At 40.3% G+C, this 14,220-nt stretch overlaps 1 protein-coding gene across 2 annotated transcripts; it reads left to right on the plus strand.

Moving 5' to 3' along the window:
• The first annotated feature begins 114 nt into the window (after positions 1–114).
• snupn (snurportin 1) lies at positions 115–9,356 on the plus strand. 2 transcript variants are annotated; one of them, XM_051381639.1, is made up of 9 exons: positions 115–211; positions 1,456–1,620; positions 2,884–3,067; positions 3,272–3,376; positions 6,117–6,213; positions 7,242–7,339; positions 7,505–7,582; positions 8,084–8,164; positions 8,316–9,356. In XM_051381639.1, exons 2-9 carry the CDS (start codon positions 1,463–1,465, stop codon positions 8,634–8,636), a joined length of 1,122 nt encoding a protein of 373 aa, XP_051237599.1. In that variant the 5' UTR covers positions 115–211; positions 1,456–1,462; the 3' UTR covers positions 8,637–9,356. The 2 variants fall into 2 exon arrangements, with proteins under 2 accessions (XP_051237599.1, XP_051237601.1); XM_051381641.1 differs by having other exon boundaries at positions 160–217.
• The last annotated feature ends 4,864 nt before the right edge of the window (positions 9,357–14,220 follow it).

The following is a 14,220-nucleotide window of genomic DNA, read 5'->3' on the forward strand; positions in this document are numbered from 1 at the left end:
ATTTTATATAAATGTTTTAGAAACATGTGCACCAGAAACACAGTATTTATAATATATGATGAACTGTTATTATTTACAATAAAGTGCAAATGTTTACTGTGTGAAACTCCGGGATAGTTTTCTGTATTTAATCGGCCAACTAAAAGTCGCCACTGGTGGGAAAAATGACATCGTGACGTTTCAGCAGCAGCAGCCTCTCGGAGTATCCAAGGTAACGGTAATGTTTTTAGATAATGTTATTAACTATTGTCTGACCAAACCTGCTGTCCAGTAGTGAGGTTAGCTCTGAAAATGTCTGTGTGAAGCAAGAAGGAAAATAAAAGCAGTAACGTCTTGGCCACATGATGCTAGCAGGCTTAGCATTGTGCTAGCTACATCACTGGCTAGCTGTTCGTTAGCTGTTCGTTAGCAGTCTGTTAGCAGTCTGTTAAACACAGCTCTCCGGGCTGTTTTCATCGTAAAATCCCATTAGACAGCCACCAGATGAGGGTCCATCATCTGTTATTAACGTTAGAAGACCTTTGTCGTCTGGGTGTATTACATGAACATAGATTACAGTGTCTAAAAACTGTTGCATTGTGTTGTAGCTTAGTTAGCTGAGAGGGAAAGTTGTGTAGCATTGAAATGAACTAACCAAGAGAACTTTGAGGAGCCACTGAGGTCGAGGGAGGATACAGGTGGGCATGAATACGTTATTCAAGCACATAATATGATGATGTTATTGGCAGGCAAATTATGTGTTTACATGGTTACTAAAGCTGGGTTATGGCACTATTAATATCTAATGTTACAGAAAGCAACAAACAGTCATCTATATTAATGCTAAAAGGATTAGTTGATTAACCAGTGAATTAAGAAAAGAGACATTTTTGACAATCAGTTAATCATTTACCAAACAAAATAAATGAATTTAGACTAGATCGATAGATTACTACATAATGAAATGATACACATAACGTTACATCTGGACATCCATGTAAGCTTACGCAGTTTAGATTCTTTATATATATATACACTGCATTTTAAAGATGATGGTGCAACTAAATTCTACACACTGGTCCTTTTTAAAGACAACTGAGATAAATCCCTGAGTCACACACACAACACACACACACACACACACACACACACAGTGACATGAACAAATGTGCCATCATGCAAATATCAAACAGATGTTAACTGACAAGGTTGAACTGCCAGAATACAGACAATGTCTGCAGGAAATGTTGGATACACCTTTTCTTCAGAATCAGAGTTTACAAGTGTACCAAAATAAATTGTACTCTTGTTTGTGTCATTTCCAGGCTTAACCATAGTGATTATTCATAAATTCATCAACCACATGTCCTTATAATATAAGCTCTTTCACTAGTCTCAGGGAAGGGGATGGTCAATATCAGAGAGAAGGGGAAAATGCTTATAAGCTTATATAACCACTGGTGTATTGATTTACAGAGTCCCCATGGATGACCTGACCAAAGCCCTGTCAGCCAGCTTTGCTGTGTCCAAGGATCCCAACAGTACAGCCGCCCCCCACCCTCGGCTGGCCCAGTACAAGAGCAAGTACAGCGTGCTGGAGCAGAGCGAGCGGCGCCGACGCTTCCTTGACCTGCAGAAAAGGTAACTGTCCTCACACTACAGTTCACAGTATGGAGCTCTCCCTTCTGGGTTTGAATTCGACCGATTTAAAATCACTACTCCAAATGAATCTTATTTTATTACGTCACAGAGACTTAAGGTAATAGTTTTCTGCTCTTCCGCTTTCTGTTTCCAGCAGCATACCTTCGACTGCACTAACAGTTGTCAGACACTATAATGTTCAATACACTACTTCACTACAAACTCTCATCACTACAACACATAAGTTGACTGACCACATTTTGTTTTGCATGAACTCTGCACTGGGGGCAGTATGCACTGTATAACAGTCAATCAATGATTGTCCCTCGCTGTCCACCGTCACTACAGTTATCTAGCTAGCACAGTATTTCCTCTGGTAACATTTATGCGTGGGAGATAACATTTCACACCGCTGTGAAGACTGCAAGAAGACGCCATGGTAACATTGCATGAACAGGGACAAACACAACAACTTTCAGGAACTAATATGCTGATTTAGCTACGATACAGCTAACAGTAACTTGTAGCATAAAGCTCTGTTCTGTGACTGCGGCAACATGCTGGCACTTCTCTCACGTACTGGGAGAGACTCACATCCCATTAGGCCTGTCACAGTTGCTACTTTTGTTGGATGATATATTGTCCCAGAAATAAATGCAATAAACCATATTATTGTCATTTTAAGACCGTTTCATGTGACTGATATTATGATAATATAATGGCACAATAATGCAATGTATGGGAGGCTGGCGGGGATTGTTTACTTTGATAGAGAGGGGCAGTGATGGAGGAACTACTCAGATCCTTTACTTAGGGAAAATACTAATATCACAGAATACTCAGTTACTAGTAAAATGCCTGCATTGCAAATGTTATTAAAGTAAAACTTTTGTATGTATAATCAGGAAAATGTTTCTCCTGTAATCTATTAATCTAATTACCAATCAGTTCTAAAAATAGTGAGAAATGCCATCGCAGAGTCTAAAGTGACACCCTCATATGCTTGTTTTGTCCAACCAACAGTCCAAACCTCAATAATTGTCAATATTAAATAATTAAAGTAATTAAAAGGAAAAGCAGCAAATCGTTACATTTGTGAAGCTGCAGTTATCTGGCCTGTCGAAAAATATTTTTGGTTGTAATTTTCTTTCAGCCCCAGATAAAGCATTGGATTGATTCCTCGATCAAGGTCATTTTAGACCCTGATTAGCACAGTGCAAGTATCTGAATGTGAATTAATTTTTTTTTCATCCCTAATTTCAGTAAACGTTTAAACTACGTCAACCATGCGCGGCGTCTGGCTGACGGGGACTGGACGGGGGCAGACAGCGATGGAGAGGAGGACATGGAAAAACAGAACGAGGGGGAACGGGAGCAAGATGGCAACGCAGAGGAAGAGGGGATGGAGGTTGAGAGGAGGAAGCTGCCGAAACATTATGCAAACCAGGTCAGTGTTTGATGTGTTACTACCCAGAGACATTCTTATTCATGTGTTCATTCATTCTTCATCTCGACCAGCAGAGGGCGCATTTGTTTCTAAAATGAAAGCCAAACAGGCTTATTGAATGCCAACCGATTTCACATCATTATTTTTTGACTCTTGAATACAGTGTTTATGAGGATAAAAGTCTGAGTTTGTCTTCCTCCTTAGCTCATGCTGTCAGAGTGGCTGGTGGATGTGCCATCAGAACTGGACACTGATTGGCTGATGGTGGTCTGTCCCATGGGGAAAAGATCTCTCATTGTTGCCTCAAAGGTAAGAAACGTGTCACTGCTCTTCAGTTAAGTTTCCTATTGGCTTTTTTTATTATTATTATTATTTTTTTTATGTGTCATCTCCCAGCCCAGGTCGGAAGTCTTGCCATTTTCAAAATTTGATTATCATGAACAACAGCAATCTCTAATTTGAATGCAGTGTCACAGCTGTACTGAATCGATATTCTGATAGGATTATTGTGCTTTGCATTTTATGCTTTTAGTTTTATTCAAAACTGCATTCTTGGTATTGAGGAGAATGAGGTGAGTTGTGCCTATGAGTAACATGAGTCACTTTTGTCCGGGAAACCCTTCAAAATTAGTAATGTGGGCGAGCCTTTAGGAAGAATTTTCCTGAACCTGTGACAAAGAAAGTGGTAAACTAGAATAGATTTCATTATGATACTGGAACAATGTGGAGAAGTGTATGTAGGGTCAAAAAGGATTACCATATTAAAAAGTTGCATGTTTGGCCTAGGGGTGGGCGATATGGGCAAAATTCTTTGGGATTTTGGCGATAATGATAATCAGTCGATATCCCATAAAATGTGAATAGTCTGAGTTAGGGCTTGTGTCCACCAAACGCGTTTTTAGCGCTGAGAGCACTCAAAAACTAATTTTCTGAGCGCCCAGCGGTGTTAAAAGTTGAACAGATTTCAACTTGAAGCGCTCTGAGCGCTGCGCTAAAAAGTATTTTCGAAACTAAACCATTTCCATGCCAGAGAGGTAGACCCACGTCTCGGCACTAAATCATCTGAAGTACCGGTAGCTTCAGGGACTGGAGGTGCTTGCATTTTCTCTCTACCATCACAACGTGCTGCTAAACTGTTGCAAGGAGGATGCAAGCGAGAGGTCACGTGATCACGTCATGTGATCACGTAGGCCCACTAGTCGTGTGACTGAATCCCGCCATGCTGTAGAGAGCATTGCTGCACCGTGTATTAAGTGGATGTGAGGAGTTTCCGCGTGCGTTTCAATATTTTTGGCAAAGTAATTTAAATACTCGATAATGGAAATGTGCACATCGTCAAAACAACAATGACGATATTATCGCAAACGATATCTATCACCCACCTCTAGTTTGGCCATGACACCGAAGAAGTGTTGCGAAAAGTGAAAAACAAGAACTACCAAAATCAAGTTGTGTCAGGCTGTATGTTGTATTGAGTCACGCTGTGTTTCGTCATTCATTCGGAAATAAGTTGTCCTCTGATGTAAACATTACTTATGTCATTAGATTGTAATACAGGAACAGCATGAAAGTTCATCTTCATCATCAGGAAAGAGACAGATTGTCTGCCGCCCTGCTGGAAAGGCCTCTAGTGAAAAGAAGTACATGAAGGTTTTCATTTGTTTAATATTCTGCCAATTCTACCCTACTCTGGGGTACTATCTAGCCAAAAGGCCAAAGGTTTGTGTGGGTCATTTCTATAGCAGTGTATTCCTAATACAACTCAGGGTTGTGGACTGGTACTGGGCAGCATCAGGATTAGGGCTGCAACTAATGATTTCTTTCATCGTCAATTAACCTGCTGATTATATTCTTGATTAACCTTTTAGTCTATGAAATACTAAAAAATGGTGTAAAAATGACTATAGATAATATCTTCAATGAGTGGAGGCAGTTGAGTCACCAAACCTATCAGTTAAATTAAACCTACCCCCAAACAATCCCCCTCTTATATTAGAATTAATCTACTTCTACTTCTTGTGAATAATCAACTCTGTCATAACATTTCCAATTTACTTTCTTACAACATCATGTGTGTTTTTCTGTGGTATTGTTGAATGTAAAACAACCTGCTCATCTGCGTCGTATTGTCACTTTTGTGGTTTATGAGTAATGAAAAGGCTGACAGTATTAAAAGCAGATTACTAGGAACTCTGCTACATTATGCTGGTCCTGTCATTCTTGCCCTACAGTTTTTCTCTGTTGCTACACACACACATTTTGTTTACTAGTGTCACTGCCGATGATGCAACCATCTATCACATCATAACAGTCATCTGGTTCCTCATTCATTATTTCAGACTTTGACCTCATTGATGCCAAAACTGAGCCGCTGCACAGCGCTCTTTACAGAACGAGGACTGAAGACTCTTTGAAACACAGAAACAGCAGATGGTTGCTGCAACCAAATGCAGCATGTTTCATCTGATCTCGAGCATTCACATTCATTTCTCAGTTAGCTAGCTTTTGGCTTTTTATCTCCAAAGTTCCTGCACAACTCTGTGGGAACCTCATGGCACTAATTGTGCCAAGAGTGAGGGGTTTGATGTCTGTCCATTTTTAGGTCCCATTATTTGCATGACCCAAGCAGTTAAGACAAGTTGTCTTGTGAATTTAGAATATAATATGCACTATTTTGATCGTATAGTACATATGTATGGTGTTATTAAAGGATCTGCATAGGACACCATGACTAAATAATTATAGTGGCCAAATACTGTGCAATTATTCTTAAGTAAACCTTCAGAGCTCTATTATGATTATGGTTTCAGACGGGGCCGGGCAATAATTTAGGAGTATTGTCCTTTCAGTGAGACAACATTGTGACGAATCAAGTTGCACAAAAGGTATTTGTACTTCATGACTGTTTATAAGTATGTGGAAGATAGTAGCAGAAGAAACCAAATAGCCAATGTTGTGATCTTTTCTACTCAGTTTCCAGTTAAAATGTCCCTGTGGACAGCCATTGTGGTAACAGTTGTCTCTTCCTTCTGTTTTTCTTTTTCTGAAGGGTTCCACTGCAGCTTACACTAAAAGCGGCTACTGTGTGAATCGTTTCCCCTCCCTGCTGCCCGGTGGAAACCGACACAACTCAGCCATGGGAAAAGGTAGGAGGGCCTGTTGTATTTGGAGGACACTGGTTTATTATAGTAAACCATTTTAGCAACACAGGGAAGTGACAACAGTAGCTTCTCCCATTTGCTCTCATTCACCTGTCAGTCTATTTCAGGTTATGCTTACTAACCTATAACTTTTAAAATATAATAATCACAGATAAAGTGTTTCAATCACCCCTCATCCACAAGAACAGTGTGCTAGCTCAGCTAATAGCGTATTGTTACCAAAACATAAGCTGTCTGTATGACGTCTGTTTAGCTCAGTTTGCCACGTATCTTATAAAGGAGACAAATGAGTCAGTCTGTGAATCAGATTGTTCTTAACTTGGTCTAACAAAGTACTACTACGATATGTTGGGTGCTCAGTGTTCAACCTTATCAGCTGCTCTGCATAGTCTAGTCAGCCAAACAGTCAGAGAGGAGGCCAGATTACCAGGCTGTGACCTGTGACCTCCTTTAGGTTTGTAGACTTTACAGTGGTAAGGGGAGCCCTATACCATTGCAGTCTAATGTAAAGAAGGAAAATTTCTTCACAATATGCACTCTTCAGTATTTGTTTATTTATTGCAAGTCATATCGCCATCGCAATATTGAACAGGGTCAGCAAACCACAAAGGAAAGTTTCCCAGCGATCCGAGCCAAGGCGTACCATGCAGTGGAAATGAAGCATTAGAGCAGAAATGTCTTGCAGCACTGGTTCTGGAGGGTGGGGGTTGGTGAGAGTGCCAGTGTCTTCTGGCTAATTGTTGTTCCAAAACATAGTTCAGGACCAAAAAGTGATTCGCGCAATCGAATATATGAGTATTGTAACTTTTGTGCCACTGCTATCAACGAACCATACTGTCATACCCCTTGTCGCTACAGTATGTTAAAATTATTTTGTATCAGGTTGTAAGTCTTTTTTTTTTTTTATTTAGTAGCTTAAATAATAGTTAAGATATTAAGTTATTATGAATGTGTTTTATACTAGTGTATGCTGTCTGTCTGTAAGTGGCCCTTTTTGTACGTGCCCCATGCAGACTACACAATCCTGGACTGCATTTACAGTGAGGTGGACAGAACGTACTACATCCTGGATGTCATGTGCTGGAGAGGCCACCCGGTGTATGACTGCCCGGTAAGACAGGCTTCTAATCCTCCAGCAATCCAGGAATGCTTGTCTAATTGCTTAAGTAGCAAAGTCTGGGCCACAGATGTGCTGTTTTGCCACGTTGCCCATCTCATTGGCTCGGGATTCGAAAAAGAGTTTTCTTGTTTACAGAGCTTGTTCTCTCATCAACAGACTGAGTTCCGTTTCTACTGGCTCCAGTCCAAAGTCCAGGAGGCGGACGGCCTATCAGAAATCGCCAAACGCAACCCTGTGAGTAACAGCACCAGGAATAGAGCCTCTTCACTTCGTGCCCTATTTTTCCTTCCTAGTTTCCAGTACTTAGTATTGTTATTTGAAACACTGTAACATGTTTATTCAATCTTAGGTTTTCTGCATTTTGTGTCTGTTGTGCTTTATGCCTTGCTGCACCTTATTTCCACATAAAGTCTTGAATTTAATGAATAAGCCTCTTCAGGGGGGAAATGAGACAAAGGAAAATGAAAGGCAAACTCCCATTGCCGTCTTTATTCCTAATTGTGCTCTGAAGTGATTATTACACTCAAATCTTGGAGATTATGGTGCTTTAAGTGAACTTTGAGTTCAAGTTCCACCACTAAATCCTCAGTGTTTGTGTGGTACAGCCCACTAGGAGCTAGGCTTAGTCCTTGTAGAGTAAACTCACCATTGGAAAGCAATTTCTCACATTTGACAAGAAGACAAATTGTGTTTGGAACTAACAACGTGCTGCTCTGGTTTTGTTTGGTCCAACAGTTCCGGTTTGTGAGCCTCCAAAGTACTGACTGCACAGCAGAGCTGATTCAGAAAGCTCTGGCAGCTGAGTACAACTTCAGCGTAAGAAAAGTTATCTCGTCCTTCAACCGTTTTTTTTTTTTTTTTTTGCAAATACCTCACTGCTGCACATTGCAAGAAGTGTTAGTCAGATACATGTTGGGTGCTTCCCATCAGGCTTTGATTAGTTTTAATTCTGAATTTCTGGCTGCAGGTGGATGGTCTCCTGTTCTACCACCGGCAGACCCACTACACCCCTGGCAGCACCCCTCTGGTGGGCTGGCTTCGCCCCTACATGGTCACCGACATCCTGGGCATAGAGGTTCCAGTAGGACCCCTCACCACCAAGCCCGATTACGCCGGCCACCAGCTGCAGCAGATCCTGGAACACAAAAAACCATCAAATGAAGTCCGCCCGGCCAACAGAAGCGGAGGCTATGAGTTAGAGTACCTGTCCACCCCAAGCCAGGACAGTGGGGACACTGTGAACTTTCTGAATCAGAAGCCAATAAGGGAAGCACACATGGAGCTCTGAGTGGGAGGCTTAACGAGATGCAAATTGCCAACTCAGTGTTTCTGAGTGGTGGCGGCCCACATATGGCTCTTTAGAATGTCTGCTGAATGGTTTTGCAGATCTGACCAATTGCAAAGCATGGCTAATTCTAATCCGGCACTGCTCAGGACGCCCTCAGAGTGCAGATTAGTAGAGCTACGCTATATGTGATTTTATAACTCAGGTCTGCCATTAACATCATTACTTCTACCTGCTGCAGAACCCCGAAACAGATCAGTTTACTCGAGAATAATTGCACAGTAGTTGGCCACTATAATTACTTAGTCACCAGTCTCTAATGCAAATCCTTTAATAACACCATACGTAGTCACATACGATCAAAAAAGAGGACGAGAGGTTTGTGCGATATACTGCAAAGCGCAGCTCAGTAAATTTTGTGGTCAAGTGTTAGTTTGCTTTTCTCTCACATAAGACACATCTTTACCGTTGTCAGTTGACTGCAGGTTTTTCTCCACCCATCACTGATGCTTACTCGCCAAAAATAGTTTTTGAGCTTGAACAACAGTAATGGAGCCCTCTGTGTTTTTAGGAAGGTGAGGTTTTGTTGACGGTTTAGAACCTGTGAGTTGCTATCATGCTGAACAGCAGCAGTGACATGGACTTTTAATGTTAAATTTAAAATTGCCTAGAAGATGTTTTAAAGTGTATGTTACTTAATAAATGTTTTTTTATTGGCCTATACTCTCTGTGTTACTGCATTCCCACAGGTTGGTCACCAAACATTTAATATAGAATGATTTGGACCCTTATTATAAAGTGTTAGTGTTTTTTTTTTTTTAAATTCTCATAACATTTTTCACCACTTATGCATTACACAGTTTACAGATAATAATATATACATTTTAGGGAATGAACATGTAAATTTAGTGTGTCAAAAATATTGGTGGATCTGTGAGGAAGTGATGATTTATATATACATTTAAGCTAGACTTAGACTTTTAAAAGTTCAGATAATTGCTTTGAATTTAATTTTAAAAACCTGCAGACACCTCAGACTTGATTATACACCTATTCTCAATATCACTGCAAGAAGCTCATGTTCCAGTATATGGTAAGGCATGAGTCATACTGCTGATACCGGCACTCTTTTTTTTCTTTTTGTGCATCTCTTCCCCTCTGCACTGAGCATCTTGTGCCATTTGCGTAACCAAAGAGCTGGGCGGAAATCGTCAACAGGAAAAGTGTCTGACATGGCTATGAACTTAGTTTCAGCAACCTGTACCAACCAACACAACCTCTGAGACAGAAGGTCATTTCCCTTACCAGGTCTTGAGTGTATTAAGTAGTTTACAATATCTGAGGAAGGAAGGCAAGCTGCTTTTCTCTTTTCTTTTGTTTCCCTGTTGTTAGTGACAAGACAGTTTTGAATTAATGTTTCAACTGAAAGTCCACAGTTTCTAAACCTACCGAAGCCTAGTTTTGTGTGATTATAAATATGACTTTACAGATAGCTGAGGTAGGCTAGTAGTGGTACGTTTTAAAGGAACTGTCCATCCAAAAACATTGTAAAATAAACCCAGGTGTTATTCTTTTCAACCACTAGTGGGCACGGCTCTACAGATGGCAATGTTGGTCAGTCAATCCACCGCTTTGGTCCAAATTTAAATATTTCACGATGGTCTCCAGAGGATAAAGCCTATAGACTTTAGTGATCACCTGGTTTTTCCTCTGGTGCCATAAGTACATCTAACATTTTGACCTATCCTGTGCAGCATTTAGTGTTTGACCCTTAGAATCAAAGAGTGTGTACTTCTTTATCTCCACCTCTTGCAAACCTCACTAGCATACACTGGAACAGACAGGCGTGTTGTGTCATGTGCCACTACTCGCTTTTCCTACACTGGAAAAGAAATCAGTTTTATCCTTTTCTTCTTGCTCGTACGATGGTATCATAATTGCTGTCACTGCCTACACGGAACATCGGCAGGTGAAAATAACACATTCGCCACACTTCTGTGGGGATTGTTATAAACTCATTCTGGGAAACATTAGATCATTGAAGTGGAGGAATGCAGCTGAAGGAAACTGTGTATAATATCTTGTCACACGATAACTCCTGGAAAGCATCAAACATCACAGACTGACAATCTATAACAGTAAGTGTAGATAACAGTAATTAGTTGTAATCAGGAATCAAATCTGCTTTTTCAGGTCAGATTCCGTTTCTTCGTTAATGTAGACAAGAAAACTAGATGAGTGGATGTGGTTTGTGATAAAAACAACATGAACAATGTTTCTATATGGTTTTAGGCTTCATCTCCTATTGTTTCACTGCATCTGTGACAGTTAAGAGTATGTATGCAAATAAAGCGCATGCCAAATATCTGCAAAGAGGGTTTGACTCTTCACATATAATATTTGAGAATAAGATGTTTGTCATCGAGTACAGTCGGATGTTTTTGCTTTCGTATTGAGTCACCCCCTAAACCGAGAGCCCTGTCAACGAGAGCAAACTCAAGCCTGTGGTTACTGCAAGAGTTCAGCTATTAGTCGGCAACACCGATCACTTTCCAGGAACTGAGTACCTGCAGTTTTCAGAACGCTGTCTCACACATACAAACATGCAGTCACACATACAATGTCGGTTACTTTAGGCCTCTCTGTTCTCTAAACCTGTCACAAGATTTGTAAGGAGGGAAGCAGATTTGTGTTTCGTCTACGTGGTTGGTAAACACACAGAATTAAGAGAAATGCATATTGAGTGGTGGGTCCACACAGGGTTGTTGCAAGGGTTTCTTAAAAGCTTGAACCTGACCTTAATCTCTCTAAATAGTGATTAAAATGATACCATGTTGGTGACAATAACCTACAGTCAGCAGACTGAAAACAGGGGGACTCAGCTGACATGTTTCATTAACTGACACATTATTTTATGTCAAACCTGTAAAACCTCAAAGTGCTGTTCTGATTTTATTAATTAGCAATGAAAAGAATATTATATTCCATTTCTGCCCAAGGACCCTCCTAAATGTTACACACTTCATTTCCTTTATCATGTTTTAATTGAACTTAACATCTTCTGTTCCATTTAGCGTAGCAGAGCCTTTTCAGTGAACAGAGGAACAGCAGCACCCTGACTCTGATTGATCTGAATGGAACACAGCCTTAATTAGTATCACTGATAACGCCGTGTTTACCCTACTGTTCCATGTCTAATAAGTATATTCAATGAGAAATGGACATGTGAATTTATTTTCCCACAGGTTGCTAATATCAGACGGTTACGACCTTGAAGTCATCTTATTCTGCCAAATCAACAATCTTAATGTTTATTCGTTTCATCTGATAAACATTATTTGTTGATTAGTTAGCCCCTGGCCTCCTGTCATTTTTCAAAAGTGGGCCCCCGGGCAAAGCAAGTTGAGTATCTCCGTCTTAAATGGTTTTTTTTGTTGGTTTTCCTACAGTTGGGCAGGGCTAAGGCTATACCAATCACATTTTCCCATATGACATGATGTCAGCTGGTTTAACAGGAAGTCTATTGTTGTCCACTCCCTTTTCCCTTTGGTTTTCAAGTCAGACTTTCTCACGCCTCATTATTTACAGTTCGCCTATTGTGGGATCTGTTTTATTTATTTTATTTTTAATTTTTTTTCTATGAACAGCATGTGAATGTACCTATAATTTATGATCCTTTTGTGACAAAAACACTTGATGTCGGAGAAATAAACAGCCTGCGGTCTCAAAAAGGCGTTTCCATCTTTATCTATAGGTATAACAGGACATCTGTGATGTGAAGGTTAACAACAACATTGATCCTACCAACTTCTCACACACACACTCTACCTATTTTGCATCAGATTACTTTTACAGTCTCATTAGAAAGACATCAAGGTATGAGATAAAGGCCATCAATACTCTTGCAGGAAATGCAATCTTCTGACTGCACTTGAACTAACCTCCCAGCTGAAATATATCAGCAGCCTATAATCTTCCTGTGGAGACCTGCAGTGTGTTTGTGGGTCATATTACAGTGACTTTATCGTACTGTCGGGTATTTTCTGTTTCCTATGAGGTCATGCAATTCCTGTAAAGTATACGGGATTATAATGTAGCCTGGGGGATGCATGAGTTGAGAGTTTCACTAATTAAATTGCTATTCTTGCAACCAACTATTACGAAAGGGCCTGCTCCTATTATTAGTTATTTCCTCTCACTTTATTTTATGAATTAGTAATGGGCAGTGATAGACTGATAGTTTAGAGAGTGCTGCTGTGATGTAGACACATAGCTAATAAAAAAGCTGTGCACAAAATATATTTAAAATATAGACTACAGTGGTAGACAAACAATACATAACAGATATGAACGAGACATAATTAGTCTGTTTTGTTTCCACAAAAAGTTGAATAAAGTCTCTTAAAAACCTGCTTAACGGCTTCACCCTCATCGAAAAGTATGTTATGTTTGAATGTGCAAATATTTTAGATTCCAAAAGTTGAACAGTTATTTTTCAGTTCAGTCTCTCAACTGGTTTTGATGTCACAAAATCATGCATCATGCTTGTAAATGCACTTATTAAACTACAACAGCAGCTTAGCTTAGCATAAAGACTGGGAGCATTCTTCATGTAACTTAACCAAACTTAACTAAAGCCTCATGTCAAAGTGGCTGCTGTGAAAGAAGTCGATTCTGCTAGCTCCCTCCCTCTCTGGAAATTTAAAAAATGCATCAGACCTGCAAAGAACAGTGACTTTAGCAGGGGGCGTGGCTGCGACAGCGAGCAGAATGATTGACAGACTGACCACAGCAGGAATAGTGAGCTGGTAGTTAGAGTTAACCAGCTGTGAGCAGCTGCTGTCAGACCCTGACTCAGAGAGAGTCCCCTGGAGCTTTTACAGTCACTGGAAGCATAATCGTGGCAGCTTGTACAAGAACGTCCCTTACTTCTTATTACAACAGTGTCTTTTTTCCAGGGGTTATACAACAAAAGTAATTATTAGTTGTATAAAGATAGCTACTTTGAGGCTTTGATTTATTGCCCCATAACCCCCCTAGCAAGTTCAGTTTCTGAACCTGTGTATTTCTAATACCCTGCGTACAGCAATGCTGGTGAGGTACTCTTAAACAACTGCGTCTGTGTGTCAAAACACATAGCTAGCCTGAGAACAGTGTTAGGGTTATGTTGCGTTTAGGGTTTGGGCTGGGATGAATTAGGGTACTGGCACCTTTATTCGTCCACATACAGGCACAGATGGTACCTGTGTTATAGCCTAAGCTAACAGCTCAGAGATCAGCTAACTCTCCAGTATGAGTGTCAGTGTGTGGGTTCAGGGTAAAGATTACAGTCCTGTGGTCTTTCTGCAGCACAAGTCTGGGTCTCAAATATACATTTGAAAATGAGCTCAGACTTCCACTCCAAGCTGAAGCTGGGGGAGGTGTCTTTCTCTCATTAAAGGGCATTAACACTGTTTTCTTTTTTCTTTTTTTTATATAAATGTCACATGAAGTAGTCCCAAATGGTCGATCAGCATTGGCCTTGCAAGGTTCAGGGTTTTTTTAATTTACAACAGTAGATGGCGTGTTGAGCCATTTTCAAGTCATA

The sequence above is a fragment of the Dicentrarchus labrax genome, unplaced genomic scaffold, assembly GCF_905237075.1.
Source record: "Dicentrarchus labrax unplaced genomic scaffold, dlabrax2021, whole genome shotgun sequence".
NCBI classification, from domain to species: Eukaryota; Metazoa; Chordata; class Actinopteri; family Moronidae; genus Dicentrarchus; species Dicentrarchus labrax.